Source organism: Setaria italica, chromosome IX, assembly GCF_000263155.2.
Source record: "Setaria italica strain Yugu1 chromosome IX, Setaria_italica_v2.0, whole genome shotgun sequence".
NCBI lineage: Eukaryota > Viridiplantae > Streptophyta > Magnoliopsida > Poales > Poaceae > Setaria > Setaria italica.
This window is the reverse complement of record NC_028458.1, coordinates 4322800-4337961: the sequence shown is the minus strand read 5'-3', so window position 1 is coordinate 4337961 and position 15162 is coordinate 4322800. Positions and strand designations below refer to the sequence as shown.

The 15162-nt window shown below is 46.2% G+C and overlaps 2 protein-coding genes, 1 long non-coding RNA gene and 1 other non-coding gene across 4 annotated transcripts in view; 1 reads left to right on the top strand and 3 right to left on the bottom strand.

Moving 5' to 3' along the window:
• Window positions 1-1230: 1230 nt before the first annotated feature.
• Window positions 1231-3022, bottom strand: LOC111255935. Its single transcript, XR_002676100.1, has 3 exons — window positions 2859-3022; window positions 2534-2633; window positions 1231-1490 (listed from the first exon to the last, which is right to left on the bottom strand). It is a non-coding gene; the product is annotated as an uncharacterized LOC111255935 (long non-coding RNA).
• Window positions 3023-3665: 643 nt separating this feature from the next.
• On the bottom strand, window positions 3666-6713 carry LOC101764305 (elongator complex protein 4). Its single transcript, XM_004981542.3, has 8 exons — window positions 6483-6713; window positions 5700-5953; window positions 5538-5613; window positions 4868-5024; window positions 4586-4664; window positions 4328-4487; window positions 4147-4238; window positions 3666-4066 (listed from the first exon to the last, which is right to left on the bottom strand). The coding sequence occupies exons 1-8, from the start codon at window positions 6628-6630 to the stop codon at window positions 3902-3904; spliced, it is 1131 nt and encodes a 376-aa protein (XP_004981599.1). The 5' UTR covers window positions 6631-6713; the 3' UTR covers window positions 3666-3901.
• Window positions 6714-8036: 1323 nt separating this feature from the next.
• Window positions 8037-8108, top strand: TRNAQ-CUG. The gene has a single exon. It is a non-coding gene; the product is annotated as a tRNA-Gln (tRNA).
• A 292-nt stretch (window positions 8109-8400) lies between these two features.
• The window catches only part of LOC101775544 (probable LRR receptor-like serine/threonine-protein kinase At2g16250), a 7582-nt gene continuing 820 nt past the window's right edge, over window positions 8401-15162 (bottom strand). Inside the window, exons 2-5 of the mRNA XM_022823453.1 lie at window positions 10512-12099; window positions 9612-9740; window positions 9289-9311; window positions 8401-9171 (exon numbers count right to left, since the gene is read on the bottom strand). Of these exons, the coding sequence (XP_022679188.1) occupies window positions 8585-9171; window positions 9289-9311; window positions 9612-9740; window positions 10512-12099 (2327 nt within the window). The 3' untranslated portion in view covers window positions 8401-8584. The remainder of the gene's footprint in view (window positions 9172-9288; window positions 9312-9611; window positions 9741-10511; window positions 12100-15162) is intronic.

The window sequence follows — 15162 nt, the reverse complement described above, 5'->3', positions numbered from 1 at the left end:
ATCAATGCCATCATTATTGTGCAGTTTGTTATGATCTTAGCTCAGTTTATTTGCATATTAATTTTAGTTTCTAACCGTGTGTAATCATCTATGTTCTACGAGTATCTGGGATGTCCAAAAATTAGGTGGTAACCTTACCAAGTCAAGTCCTCGTATGTTCAAACTCTCTTGCATGTAGTCAACCAAACAAATGCATCTGTATGTGTGTTGAACTTGGTTGCAACCAATCACGTGCTTTTTGCATCCTGTATATCATCGTGCAGTGAACCAAACACTGAAGTTCTGCATGCCGTTAGTCTGATCTAGCCCAGCCTGGCTGGTAGATGCGAGCGAGGCTCGCCTGATCCTCGAACCAAACGCGCCCGTGTGCTCCGCTGCATGATTGAAAAGGGGAAGGCCGCCTTGTGGCTGGTCCAGCCATGCTCGCTGTTCGTGGCAGCGGAATTGGAAATTGGTGGAGCGCGGCGTCCGATTGCCAAGCGCTCGTGGTCCTCCACGGCAATGGGCGATTGGATGCAAGTGTAAAAGTGTAAAGAATCACGAGCTTCCCTGTAAAGGCGTGAGTTTTACGGGCAGCAAGCCAGAACCTCGACAGCCCAGAACATAAATGTCAAGGTGAATGTGAAAGTCTGCCTGTAAATTTCAAGCGCGGCAGTGTTTTACCAACGATGAGAGCACCACGCTGCTTTACCGTGCGGAGACAAATCTCTATATCTATTAGTAGTATGGGCTAGACCCAATAAAGTACAGTTCAAGCACATCACAGCAACAGCCTGCGTCTAGCTGCATTTGCTGGGCTCTGACCATGGAGACAAATCTCTATCCATCTATTTGTGGAATGGGCCTGACCCAATAAAGTTATGTTCAAGCCCATCAAAGAACCGAGCCCGCGTCTAGGTCTAGCTGCATATGGGCTCTAAACCATGGAGACAACTCTCTAACTCTATTTGTAGTATGGGCCTGACCAAATGAACGAATTGGCTGCCACGAAGGAGGAGCTCACCTGCCACGTACTCCCTCCATAAAAAACACAGATTCAATACGTAAAATGACCTGTTTTTTAGGTGGAGGGAGTAAAACGGAGTGCCCGCATAAAGCAATACAAGATACAACTGCGACACCGTAGAACACATCATAATCATAGTGACTCAAAACGTAATCAAAGCAGAGGAAACATGGGGCTAAATCGAGGGCACGGCGGATAAAATGGCATGAACCTTTCAGACGAGAAACTCCAATGCAGGCACGATAGCAACGGTAATGCGGCACAATAACACTGATATTAGTCTGATCATTGCTGTTCTACATTCTCAACTAGCACGCGGTAGACTGCCAGCTAGAATACAACGACTTGGTCCATTTTAAACCCAAATAATTCAGTACATGGTATGATTATGATAGTACTAAGCAAAAGACGGATCAAAGAAGATGCTCCTCATCCGTGCTCCCATTCTCGTGATGCTTTGGACCTCCTCAAGTTTTCAGCGGTACTGCATAATAAGAGCGCACATTGTGAGTCTCAAAATAAAAAAAACATCACCACAACAGTCTGCCTTAACCAAACTAGAATGTCTATAACCACCAACTCATTGAACAAGAAATGTTTTGTGCCAGTGTGCACCGTACAAATATGGGAAACATGGGCTTAATTCTACAATAGAGTACCTACACTCTAAATTGCAGATAGAACGGGCCAATACACATTGAAACTTTCCAGTATAAAAAAAACACAGCACAATTGTTTACCTACAGCTAAACTGCCCAGCATCTTCATCAGAAAATAGGCATTGAGAAATTCTAAATAATAAGAAACACCTGCTGGATGTGTGGAAATCAGCATGCTTCAGAGCTTATGCCCAACTGCAGCAGTAAAAGCATGTTGATAATTGACCAACCTCTACAACAAGTGACTTCACGGGGGTTCAAAATTGCTAACTACAAAAATCTGAGCCATAGTCTTGCAACTACCTTAGTACCTAAACGAATTAGACTGTTACTATAGCTAGTTTATATTGCTAATAAGAGACTTGTAAATAAAATGTCAATTATAGACCACCTTTTACAATAAGACACAGGTACGAAATCGTTACAAAAAGCCATAATCTTGTCACTGCCTTGCTATTGCAAATAGAAGAATTAGGCTGTTACTACACAGCACACACAGAGACTAAATTGCTAGCTACAAAGTTGAGCCAATCACAGAACAATCTGAATAATTTACTAGATGTTGGCCTAAAGGTCATCTGTAAACAGGAGCAAGAATTTATGCAGCGTCCAAGCTAGTATTGACGGCAGAATATAAGTGCAATAACATTGGCACCATGGGCATCACTTCCAGTTCTAAGAAACCATTTAACATACTATTTGTCCCTGTTCGACCAACACAGATATGGCGAAGCATGAACGGGATAAATCATAGCAGAACAGGATGAACCATACGCTTACAAAATACTCAACCATGCAAACCACTACCAAACAAAGGGCTAGGTTATAGGTTAGAGGAAGCAGGGGCCCGAAAGCTTCTGTCGCATACCTTGATGAAGCCGATGTCCTTGGCGTTGCTGCGGAAGCACTGCCTGCAGCACATGAGCCCGTACTTCCGGATCAGGCCGTGGGGGTTGGCGCACACGCGGCTGCAATCAAAAAACCACACCACGGCATCCATTAGCAACCATCGACATTAACTACTCCACAAGCGTAAGGGCACGCAAATCAATCTGGACATGGAAGCACCAAAGCCCAAACACAAGCTCAACCTGACGGATTCAACGGTGGACATAACAAAGATACATCGCAGTTTCACAGAACATTTTGCGATTAGGTGGGAGGAACGAGGTGCGAGGGGGGTAGAGGATTACCAAACCCTGGATCCGGGGCCGTAGTTCTTGGGGTGCGAGTTCCAGACGTTGGAGTGTCCCATGGCGGCGGCGGCGGCGGCGGCGGGGAGGAGGAAGTCTCGACCGGTAAACCCTAACCTTCTCTGACTTGGCTTGTGACTCAGCGCGCGTCGCGATAACGCCCGGCTGCTGCTTCTTCTATAGGAAGGAAGAGAGGCGGATGGCATCGCTTCACTGGGATGTACGGTAGAAATGTTAATGGGCCAAGTAAGCCTATCAGTTATAAGTTCAGCCCATTTATTCAAGAGAACTTTTGCGTCAAGAGTTAGGTCTACTGATTATGATACCCTCAAAAAAAAGTTTGGCCTAATGAAATCCCATTCTGATGATTCTGGATTGTATACGGCTTCGACTGATCACAGCACATATTTAGACCTGAAAAAGATGTTTTATCCTTCTTCAAATACCTATCCCCACAACTCCGCATCTCTGATTTTGTATATTTATAACTCCAAAATCATCTCCAGATGTTCTTAAACATAATATTAGTCAATTATACAAAGTTAGTTCGACTGTTAATCCCATTCCAGGCATTTTATATATGTCCTGGTACCTAATGCTTCTGTGCGCATGTATGAAGATTCCAGTCTAATACTCGAAAGCCTGAGAGGTTGAAACTGTACTTTGCGTTTGACACCACCTGCAAACTTGCTGCAGTCCTTGTCACAACTCCTTCCCGTACTTCGGTCTTCGTGCAGACCACAAATTCTTCAGCAGCATCAGCATAGCTGCCACTTTGTGCAAATATGATCGCTTGAAACGGACAACTTGAGCAAACATACAATTTAGTATAAATTTGGTGAATCAACTGCCACAAGCAGATAGCAACATACAACTTTAGCCTGTTCAAATGCTACTGATAGTGGTGTACAACAAGCTGAAAGATACATGAGGGGGGATGGCTAACGTGAAGCTAAACCTTAAAAAGATGCATTTTTCTAGAGTAACAAGTATGTAACACGGTTGACCTCCTATCTTAGATCTGTCATTCATCTGAATCTGAACTAGAAATCAAGCTGTGAGCCTTGCGACGATGAGCAACTGCCTGATACAGCAGATGAAGGCCCGCTTGACCCATCAACTGGTGCCTGGTTCAACCGTTCTAGGATCAGCGACCTCCTCTTATGCAGCTTCAGAGAAAGTGTGGATGCCTCTAAGATCACAGGCACCTGCTTGCCGACATATAAGGTGTCAAAACAGCTAAGCACAAAGTTTATTTTACAGCACTTACAAAAAAGAACTTGGGTACCTGACTATTAGTCTGTGCCACCTTATGGACGTGTAAAAAACCAACCATATCTTGATACCCTGTGAGGAGTTTTGCCAAGTCTTTGTCCTCATCTGTAACCAGAATCAGTCAATTAAAATGCTGGACAACTTACATGGTTGAAATGGTTATCAGGACACAAAATTTGATGGGCCGAGCTTGCCTGGAATTGCTTTAATAGACAACAGTGTATCTGCCAGATGTTGCCATCTCCTGCAGAACGAATTTGACAGAACTGTACTTGGAAATGTTACAACAGCAACAGAATTAGATGAGCGCACCATGGCCTTCAGTGACCTGATAAATGAGATCATTTCCCAGTCCTGCAAAAGTAGATAGAAAAGAATGAACATAAATTGGCTTCAAATTTTCAACAGACTATAGTAGCCAGTCAATGGATATTGTTGAATTAAATCCTTGCCTTCTCAAAGTATCCACACTGGGGTGCACAGAGTGATTGTATAGCAATTCTCCCAGCAGTTAAACTTCCACCATCTTTTCTGAATGCGGAAAACAAAAGAGAAGTTCAAAATCAAAACTAGGCACAGACGCGTAGCACACGGGTAGTATAACCAATTTTATCATTATTGGACAATAAAAGCATGTTAACATAGACTAGTTGGTGATGAAACGGTATTGCAACTAAACCATGATAGTTCTCAAAGGAAGCAATTTTGAATATTAAACCAAAAATTAACCTCACCCAGGAAGCTTGGATAAGAAAGTGGAACAACGATCCTGGAGGTCTCTGAGATTATCTGCATCTTGAGTGCTTACACACTCAATATTCTGTCCATTAAGTAGATGCCTTTCCAAGGGCTTCCTCAAATCAAAATCATTGCTGAATTCCTGCTTATTATCTGCAATAGCGCTAAATGAATCAGACTTTTCATGGACATCTTGAGGGACTACAATAAAGCTTAGCTTGAACAACATAACTAGAAATTGCTTATTCAAGAAAACTAATATGTACTACATAGATTAGCTGTTATCTTGTCAGTCACAGAAGAAGAAAAAACTTAACCAACCTAGGAGGAACTAGGTGGCTTTTTAATTAAGAAGAAGTAGGCACCCCAATTCTCCTCAACAAGGACTTGAACATGGGTAGTCTGGGCATATGGCCACGCCCTTGATCAACTGAGCTAGGCTCAGTATCAGGTTGCAAGCTCCTAGGACCGAGTTGATTACAACGGCAAAGAGCAAGAAATTATAAGTTTGGTAACGAATAATCACTCTCCATTTTTAATATATTTTCTAAACATCCATGTCAAGAATACTTGAATGAAAAATGTGGCTCTGTGTGTACCACAGAAAATCAACACCAACAAAACAAAGAATAAAGTGAAACATTAACAGAGGGAGTGAAGGAACACCTTTATGTTCAGCACCAGAGGTCTTCTCATCCCCAAAGTATTTCTTGTACTGCCAAGCTATCCTCAAACCCTCATCCTGTGAAATAACATTTCCAGAGCAATATAAGAAGAACCCTCCTTGGCAATTTAACTTTACTAATAAAAATTATTCAGGAGACGTACACTTCCTCGTCCATCACTACTTGCTCCGACCCCCATCACTCTGTGCCTTCCATCCTCCTTTGAAGATGAAACAGGAGCAGGCAGTGTACCAAGGAATAACCGTGGTTCCTTCATAGGTCCTGCAAACAGCAGGGGCTGCTTGTGTATAACACCCTGTGCCATGAAGCATCGAAGAAGCAGAAGGTGGTGTGGTGCATCAGCATCTTCCATGATCATTACAACTGAGCCAAGAAGGAACCCACCACCCAAAATCCCTGCAAGAGAGTGCAAAATAATGATGATTCAGTGATTACAAATGCACAACAACTTTTAATGCAAGTTTTTTTTCTTATCAATTTGCAATTTCGATTCTAATGCACTCTTCATCACATGAAGTAGCTTCCATGCATGTCTAGTTTCTACCGTGTACTCCTACCATGCTAATTATTTTCATACTGATATCCTTGTGTACCACTTCCACATATCTGATATGAAAGCATATCAGTTCTTCCTGCCCAAGCCTAGAGGTAGAGGCAAGCAATGATAATAGTGTAAAGATGGAAGCAAATTAAAACTTTTTGCAAACATAGGTGATAGGTCTGTGAAAATTTTTAAACCTTTAGTTGGCATTGTTTCCGTCACAACGCGCAGATATACATCTAAAAAAAATCCTGAACATCGATGCCAAGAGAAGATAGTATTTCTCACCGAAAAGATCGTGCATATCATTCGGGAACATAAAAAGCGAAAGACGAATCTTCCTCATCGGAGAGAGAAGATTTTTGTGAGCAAGAAGCTGCTTACTGTCGAGGTCGGGGATGCCCGAGGAGACGAAGGCAGCGCCGTTCGGGCCAAGCTTTATGCCCGCAGCGCCCGACGAGGAGGCCGCCGGGTTGGATGTGGCGCGGGAGAAGCTACTCCGGCCGAGGGTTTGGCCACGGGCGGCAGCCATGGTGGCGGCGCGCCGGCGGCGATGGTCCGAAGGAGAGGTTTCTGTTTTCGTCCCTGGGCCCTATCAGCGCAAGACCGGTTGAGGCGAGATGCTCATGTTTTGTTTTGGTCCAAGCCCATCTAGATTGTGGGCCAATTTCCCTTTAGTCTGGGTTTTTTCTATTGACAGGTGCAAAGGCAAGAATATGGAAATGAAACTAAGAACACGTGGAAAACCTATCTCGAGCCTTGTTTAGTTCTTAAATTGGGAGTGACAAAGTTTGCATTTTGTCATAAATGCGCAACTGTAGCATTTCGTTTATATTTGTGAATTATTATCCAAACATTGACTAATTAGGCTCAAAAGATTCGTCTCGCAAAGTACAACAAAACTGTACAATTAGTTTTTGATTTCATCTACATTTAGTACTCCATGCATGTACCGCAAGTTTGATGTGATGGGGAATCTTCTTTTTGCATAGTGGATTTTGGAGGGAAGTAAACAAGGCCAGCTTCCGGAAGCCAGGTAGTTACTTGGCTTCCGGTGCTTTAAGATGTGTGCGAAGACTATAGATTGTCCGATTCGCCGCTGCTACCTTATCCTCTTCTCAGCTCTCGCACTGCCGCTACCTCCGGCCGCCACCCTCTGTATCCCCGACAGTACGGCTCTGTTCCTCCGCGGTCCGCGCCGTTTTCCGAAGCCGATGGGCGCGACAAGCCCCACGGTTACTGGGGGCTCCGCGGAGTAGAGCAGAATTTGGCCGGCGCACATGGCACGTTAGCAGGCGTGTGGCTTCAATGCCTCACTGTCACAGATGCCCAGTCTCCTCTTCGTTCTGTGGCGAGCGTCGTGGTGATCTCTTCCATGTCCTCTCCATCCTCTGTAAGAACTTGTGGTCGTTCTGGTCAGTGCCTGATGAATCAGAGTTTCAGACAAAGCAAGAAAGCCCCCGTTAGCGCTAGTTCGCTGTTTGGTCAGATGATCAATTGCGCTGCAGGAAGTCAGGAACATACTCCAAGTTAACGTGCACATAGATTAGGAGTAATGAGTAGCATATTGTGCTTGTGTTTCCTCCAAGGTTATTCACTACTCCAAGGAACGTGCACATAGATTAGGAGTAACCAGTAGCGCTGCGTGTCTGAATGTTCATGTTTGTACGAGGATATCTTTAATTTGTTGCTGATCGATCCCATGTACCTCTCAGGCAACAGAACAGCTAGACAAAAGTTGAGAATACCACTCAATGATGTTACCTCTCAAGAGTTTCATGACAGAGAAACGTAACAGCACGTACTGCTAGTTCTCAATGAAGGCACCGTTGGATCACAAAATGCTGAAAACTGCCTAGAAAACAACTACCGTGTTAAGGAGGCACCATGGAAATGTATCCTTTCAAATATTTCCTTTTGTTTTAATAACCGCGAAATGGTCCCATGGTCTAGTGGTTAGGACATTGGACTCTGAATCCAGTAACCCGAGTTCAAATCTCGGTGGGACCTTGTTTTTTTTTGCAAATATTTTTTCATTCTTGACCTTATCTTTATGCAAAAAAAAAAAAATTCATTCTTTTGGCCAGATTTCATTCAACTCTGTCGATTTTTCTTCGAGAGTTCATTACAGGGAAAGCACCACCTGATGCATGCCGGATGCGGTGGTTATGCTCGGGAAGTTCTCTCTGTCACCGGCATTTCTTCTGTATTTGTCAAGATCATCGCATCAGAATTCAGTTTCCCCTCAAAGTCCGCTACATGTTCAAATTCTGCGATTCAAAAGTCCAGCATGGCAAACGGGTCAGATCAGAAACTTGTGATGGCTTTCATTTCGAGGACCGCGCACCTGCCGCGCCATTTATTTCCAATACAGATTACTGAAACTAAGAGGGGGAAAAGGAAAGCAGGCCTACTCTGTATACACAGTTTTTCACCTAGATGCATCAAAGAGATGCACACCAAAGTATTGCTAATCTGTGGTACTCCTACACAACAACACTATCTTCCAACTCTATGGGATCCGGGAAATTCTCCCGCGAAGCCCTCTTGAACGAGAATGAATTCTCCTCATCCTCGTCACTTCCTTCTGTTCCCTGTGACTTGGCTTTATTATTCGGAGCAAGTGCTTTCCCCGATGTTGGCATGACGTCCCAACTCTGGTACTTGTTTCCATGGAAAGCAAAACGCCAAGAGCTTCGAGATGAGGTACTCTTGAGCTGAGATGAATTGGAGCGGAGCTCTTCCCGTTCCCGCACCACCGTTAGTGGGTTCTCCAGCGCTTTCAGGACGTACCGAGCAAGTGGCCGCCTAGTAGGCTTTGGATTCAGGCATGTCTTCGCGATGATGGCCACTGCCCATACTTCCTCTAGGTGGTCTTCATCCACAACAAGGGAAGGATCCACGATACCTGAGACACCCTCCTTGTCATTGGCATCAATATAACCTAATGTTCTTGCCAACCACTCATCTGAATCTGAGTCATTTGAGCCACTCACACCAAGGTTTCCTGTGATTAGCTCAATTAGCACCTTCCCAAAGCAGTAAACGTCGTATGTGCAGCTAGCTGGTGGGCCTGTTAGGTGAGAAGCACAGATCAAAGTGTTAGACCATGCTACTTTTATTTTGCACAACAGAGCTCTTTTGGTTGTATGAAATATTGATTGAAAGAGCATAGGGGCACTTTACACACCTGATGTGTTCTTGTCAAGGGACCTACCATTAGAAACAAACAAATACTACTGTCAGCAACGGACCCTCATATATCATATATAATTCCAAACAGAAACTTAAAGTTCATGCGGTAGGTCAATGCACCTGATGGTACTATAGCCCTGTAGGTATAAAAATGAAGCTAAGCTGCTAAGATGTGGCATCTTTTTGCATTGTTACAAAATTACTCACCCTGCTTTTCGTGTTAATTTTGTTGTTGTGTTAATAACATTGGGGTGATCAGACATACTAATACTATTTCTTTTTCTTCTGAACGGAACATAGATGGTCTGGAAATCTTACTTTGATGATCTCAAAATCCGAGAGAAGAAACTCTGGCTCCCCTGACTTTGTTGAGTGCATATTTCACTCAAACTCCCAAGGCACACTTCAAATTTGTCATCAAGAAGCACACTGCTTGCTTGGATATTTCTACAGTTATAACGAAGACATCAGAAAGAAATAATAAAGCATGCACTAACAGCTATCAAGATATCAAAAGAACTTGAACAATTTGATGGAATTCAGAGTTGCATAGTCAAAACCATATAAATAGAAAGATGAGGCAACCGAGTTGGAAAACTGTGATAAATGATGACTGACAAGTACACAAAAACTGAAAATTAAATGTGCAGAGTTTCTAAGAATGATTGATTGGACCAAATAACTGCATCACCGTGACGGACACATGCCATTTTCACAAAATAATCAAGTTATTAGAATGCCAAATCATGTTAGAATTAACCATTAACATGGAGTCAATGATACTAAGCTTAAATATATCATGTTGTGTTTAATTAAAGGTTTAAGATTTGATATCCTCACATGCAATTGATGTTGAATGGAAGGCTTCGCATACTATTTTCCTTTCAGTTAATACAGTGTGCCAATTGATGCAGAAGTACCACGTGAGGCACAATTGTGCAGCTACTAACCATTTAAAATGTGTATGCTGAAAAACTCATCTGCATCTATCACTATCCTCCTGTTGTCTATGGTGACTTTAATCATTTAATAACAAGCATCTGTTTAGCTTAGCTACATGGAAGTGGAACTTCCATGAGCTGTTCCATCATGATGTTAATTTTGAAAGGAGTCATATACTGCAGCAAAATATTTTACGTAACTACCAACACCAACCAACAGCTCACTACATACAATAGCAATCGCAATAGCAAATGAGAAACAAGATAGTGTTGCTACCTGTGAACCAACGGTGGACTGCATTCGTCATGAAGGAAGCACAAGGCCTCAGACACACCAATTGCAATCTTGAGCCTCGTTATCCAATCCAATGAGCGCAACCCCTCTTCAACTTCCACCGACTTCTTGTGCAGTGCAGTTGTGAGGTCACCTTTTGCCATGTACTTGTAGACCAGCAATTGCTCCTCATCCTTAGCCAAATGCCCCAGCAATGAAACAATCCTCCTATGGCTATGCTTCGTGAGGAAGTTCAACTCCCCCTGGCACTTCTTACTGCTCTTAAGGTCAATCTTTTTAACAACAACTTCGAAGCCACTCTCCAGGACACCATGGTACATGTCGCCGGAGTGCCCATGGTTGATAAGGTTGTCATCCCCAAAACCCCCGGTAGCATGGTGCAGCTGCTCATAGGTGAAGTCATCTATGACGATAGGGACACTCTTTGGTGAACCACTGGCTCCAGGAGATGCCATGGGTGACATTGTGACAGGATTCACGCTGCTACTCCTCCGCCCAGACCGAATGCCCTCCTCAGTCTGCTCCACTCCTCTTGTTCTTGGTCTCCTCCTTCCTCTTCTTCTCAACAAGCAAAAGACCAGCGCGCCAAGGCCAAGAGTTACAACAATTGCAGCACCTCCAAGGACCCCGGCCAAAATATGCTTCCATTTGTCCCCTCTCTTGCCAGTTGATGGCATCGGCAGCACCGGTGGTGGCTGTGGCTCCAGCAATGGTGATGATAGCTCGGGGACATCCGCTAGCCTCATCCCATTTCTCGTGTAGAACGCCTCGCAATCCCCCCGGGTGCGCTGGTTTGCTGCACCTGAGAAGCAGTTCATTCTGAAGAACACTGTACCATCGGTCCCATTCTCAATTCCTATTCCAACTGCCTGATCGAAGTAATTGCTTGAAACATCAACAACCCAGAACCTCTTCCTGATGGCGTCACCGATAGCTCCGTATAGGGAATTACCAGAAACGTTGAACGAAACTCCAGCTCCATAACTGCCAGAGAAGGACACGCTCGGTAGCGGCCCGGTGAGATTATTGCTGGAGAGATCGAGGACGCGGAGACCAGGGATTGAGAACAGCGACGCCGGAATCGGGCCGGTGAGGTTGTTACCGGAGAGAACAAGGGTCATCAGGTTCCCGGAGGCGCCGAGATCGGTCGGGAGCTCGCCATTGACGCGGGCGGAGCGGAGGTCGACGACGCCGAGAGACGGCGGCAAGCCGCGGCCGAACCACGCCGGGATCCGACCCGGGAGCGGGAACCCCGAGGCGTTGAGCGCCTCGAGCGCGGTCAGCCCCCGCAGCGGGTCGACGGCGAAGGCCGCGCTGCGGGCCCCCGCGCGGGTGCGGCGGAGCCCGGAGAGGCGGAGCTCCGCGACGCGGCCGGCGCGGCAGGTGACGCCGCGCCACGCGGCGCAGGGGTCAGCCCTGGCGGGCCAGTCGGTGGCGCGCACGCCCAGCGACGCGCGCAGGCCGTGGAGCGCGGCGACGTCCTGCCGCGCGAGTGCGGGCTGCTGCTGCTGCGGCCCCTGGGCGACAACCGCGCGCAGCAGAGCACGACGAGGAGGCAGGAGAAGCGGCACTGTGTGTGGAGGTGGCAGCGCGGAAGCATGGGGAGGTGGCGGATAGAGTGAAGATGATGGTGAGCAGAAGCGTAGCGGAGCCGAGTGGAGCTACGCGGGTGGGGGTGTGAGCGCGTGGAGCGGGCGGGGGGTCCTCCCTCATGGCGCGGCCATGGAGGTGGTGCGCGCAGGGTGTTCGCTTTTTTGGGTGGCCTGCTTGCCTATTTCGGTGGCCTCACGGTCGTCGCTCCGCTGGGGGCAAGGCGCAGCGAGTCGTTGACCACGGGTAACGCGGGTGCGGGACGAGGGGGAGATGCAGATGCGTCGAGCCGAGTGGCGATTGGTGGTGGGGCCCGGGCGGCAGTGGCGGCGCGAGTGGCGAAGTGGTGGAGTCTGACTGGGACGCCGGGGGCGGGGGGTGCTTGCGTTGCGTAGCTGTACCACCTGCGGCTCCGTGCCACTGACATGTGGGCCAGGAGACACGAAGGGCTGGCCCGGGCCCCGCTGCGGCTTCGCCCGTGCGTGCATGGAATGTTCTCTCGCCCCCACCGTGTTCGGTTGCTGTCGTTTTCGCATCTCGCAATGCAAAAGCAAAGTAAAGCAAAGGGAGCGTTCCGTATCCATCAGATGCTGTGCTGTGCGCGGTTCAGATGAATGGAGTCGTGTGGGTACAATACAACGTGCAACATGGACGGCACAAATGTTAATCAAGAGAAAAAGTCGCGAAACATGGTCGCGACTCTACTAAAGTTGCGTCTCTCGCTAATTCTCTTTCCGTCTTGTTTTCACTCTAGCCTTACTGGCCAATGAGAAAAAAAAAAACGTCTAAAATGGCATGTAAAAGGCCTCTAGGCAATGCATGGCAACTTTACGTGTCATTCTCAAATACTTTAGCCACACTTTAATTTAAAAAATGGACGGATACATGAATGTGTATTTAGGGGGTGTGTGGTCTGAGAAATCATCCCATAATAAAATGAGGTGGTCCATCAGGAGTTCATTCTATGAATTTTGATGAGATGACTTGTCCCTCACGCGGATAAGAAAATGTTGGTTTGCGAGGGATGAGATACTTATGGATCAACATATTTCATTCCATGTAATAAAAAAACGAGGAGTGAGAAAATGATGGGTCAAACCAATCACCCCCTTAATAATACGCAAACTAATTATATCTAGGCAGTGGTGAGATGAGCACAACGTATCTTTGATATTTTTATTAAGAATGTACTATAAAACTCAATACATGGCTGTATATTTAAACTAATGATTTTTAAAGGTAAATATACGCAGCAACTAAAATATCCAAAGTGAACTAAGTTGAGCTGGTACTGTTTGCCCTGCCTACACATTCGTGACATACTCATATCAGATCAGAAAAAAAAAAGTGTCGAATTCAAGCGATGAGCACTACACTTTGGTGAGGAAAAAGTATGGGTAAACGACAAAGTGCTCGTGGAAATTAGCGGAAGAAGAACCCGCAGCCGACGCTCCAGTGCATGCCGCCGAGTTTTTCTTGCTAATTTTCTTCGCTGTTTTGTAGCATAGCATGTGCCCCCTTCAGTCGTCAGTTTGATTCACGATTCACGAATGGGGTGATTTTGATGCGTACGTCGTGTCGGCGAATGATCCATGCTGCCGACCGGCCGGGTCCAAGTCTCCGGCGTGTCGTTTGGGTCTTGTGGATCGGTGGTCTGTTGATGATGATGATGATTGGGGTATTCCAGATGGTGACGTGCTGTGTGACTAGGAAAGTTCAGTCGAGCACGCTGCCGAGAGGAGATGAACTTATCTTGAACTAGATTCAGATATAGTAGGTTTTCGGCCTTGACTCTTGTAAAACAGAAATTCACATGCATTAGACGATGGCAGTGGTTGAAACTTTTGGATCTAATCCTCTGGTGGCTTTAGCAACAATGGAAACCATGGTAATCTGTTCTAGGCTACTACTCCAGAATGCATGCCTGTCCCATTCAGCAAATACTTGTGCCGATCAGTGCTCTCCAAAAGAAGTAGGAGTAATTTATAGCGTGACTCGAGGTTCATCATCAGTAGTGGTCGGTTGATGCCTGATCGATCATTCGATCTTGAGGCCTTTGGAGCAACCAGGATTCGGCTGGCAAACTACACACCCACTAGAACACACACGGAGGGAAAATGCTGTTCGTTCATGATGTTAATTGGGCTGGTTTTAAGCTCTGTAACTGTAAGCGACCGTTAATAATCCGTGACCCCAGCGACGTGATCCTCGATGCTCCGATCCATACCGGCAGGTCATGTCGCCGGGACTCTCCATCACGCACCGTCAGCAGTGCAGTACGGCTCGGATTACCTTTCATCAACCGACTAGTGTGTGGGTGCGATGTGAGCGTCGCCGGTCAGTCAAACTTGCCGTCCGCGACTCCTATCTTGCAGTATTAGCCACGGTGTTTTAGGGTTCATCTGGGGCTCGTTCCAGGCTCGCCTAGTCACGTCCTCACTAGTACGTAAAGTGCCTAAGTGCGCGCATTGCGTAACACGAGCGCAGCGCAAACCACACGTGTTCAAGCATGACAATATGGTGTTACTTCGTAGTTCGTAGTGCATGCTCTACTCACTCTAAAACGACCTTTTATCTTCAAAAAAATCTCAGTTGTTTTTACCCGGAACTAAAGGCTTTAGTTCCGGTTAAACCCTAAACCCGGTAATACCAACAGGAACTAAAGGTGATCCTTAATAAAAGCTCATCCGTGGAGACACCTTTAGTCCCAGTTGGTGTTACAAACCTGAACTAAAGCCTCAAAGGATTTTAGTCCCGGTTGGTAACACCAACCGGGACTAAAGGGTCCCCACGAGTTACTACAAAAGGATTGCATCTCCTACTCAGATGTTCTGTGTAGGTGAGATGGTAAGGAAACTATGCGCGAGGCTTGAGGTCATGGGTTCCAACATTCACAAGGAGACCACCCAAGGCCTCAACATTCAGGAGCAATGATGGTAGCAGCGATGACGGCCCGGGTCAGGAGAAGGAAAACCATGAAGTTGTGGAGAACGACGTTGAGGATGTTGGGTGGGAGAAGATGGAGGACATCAAGATGGACTCA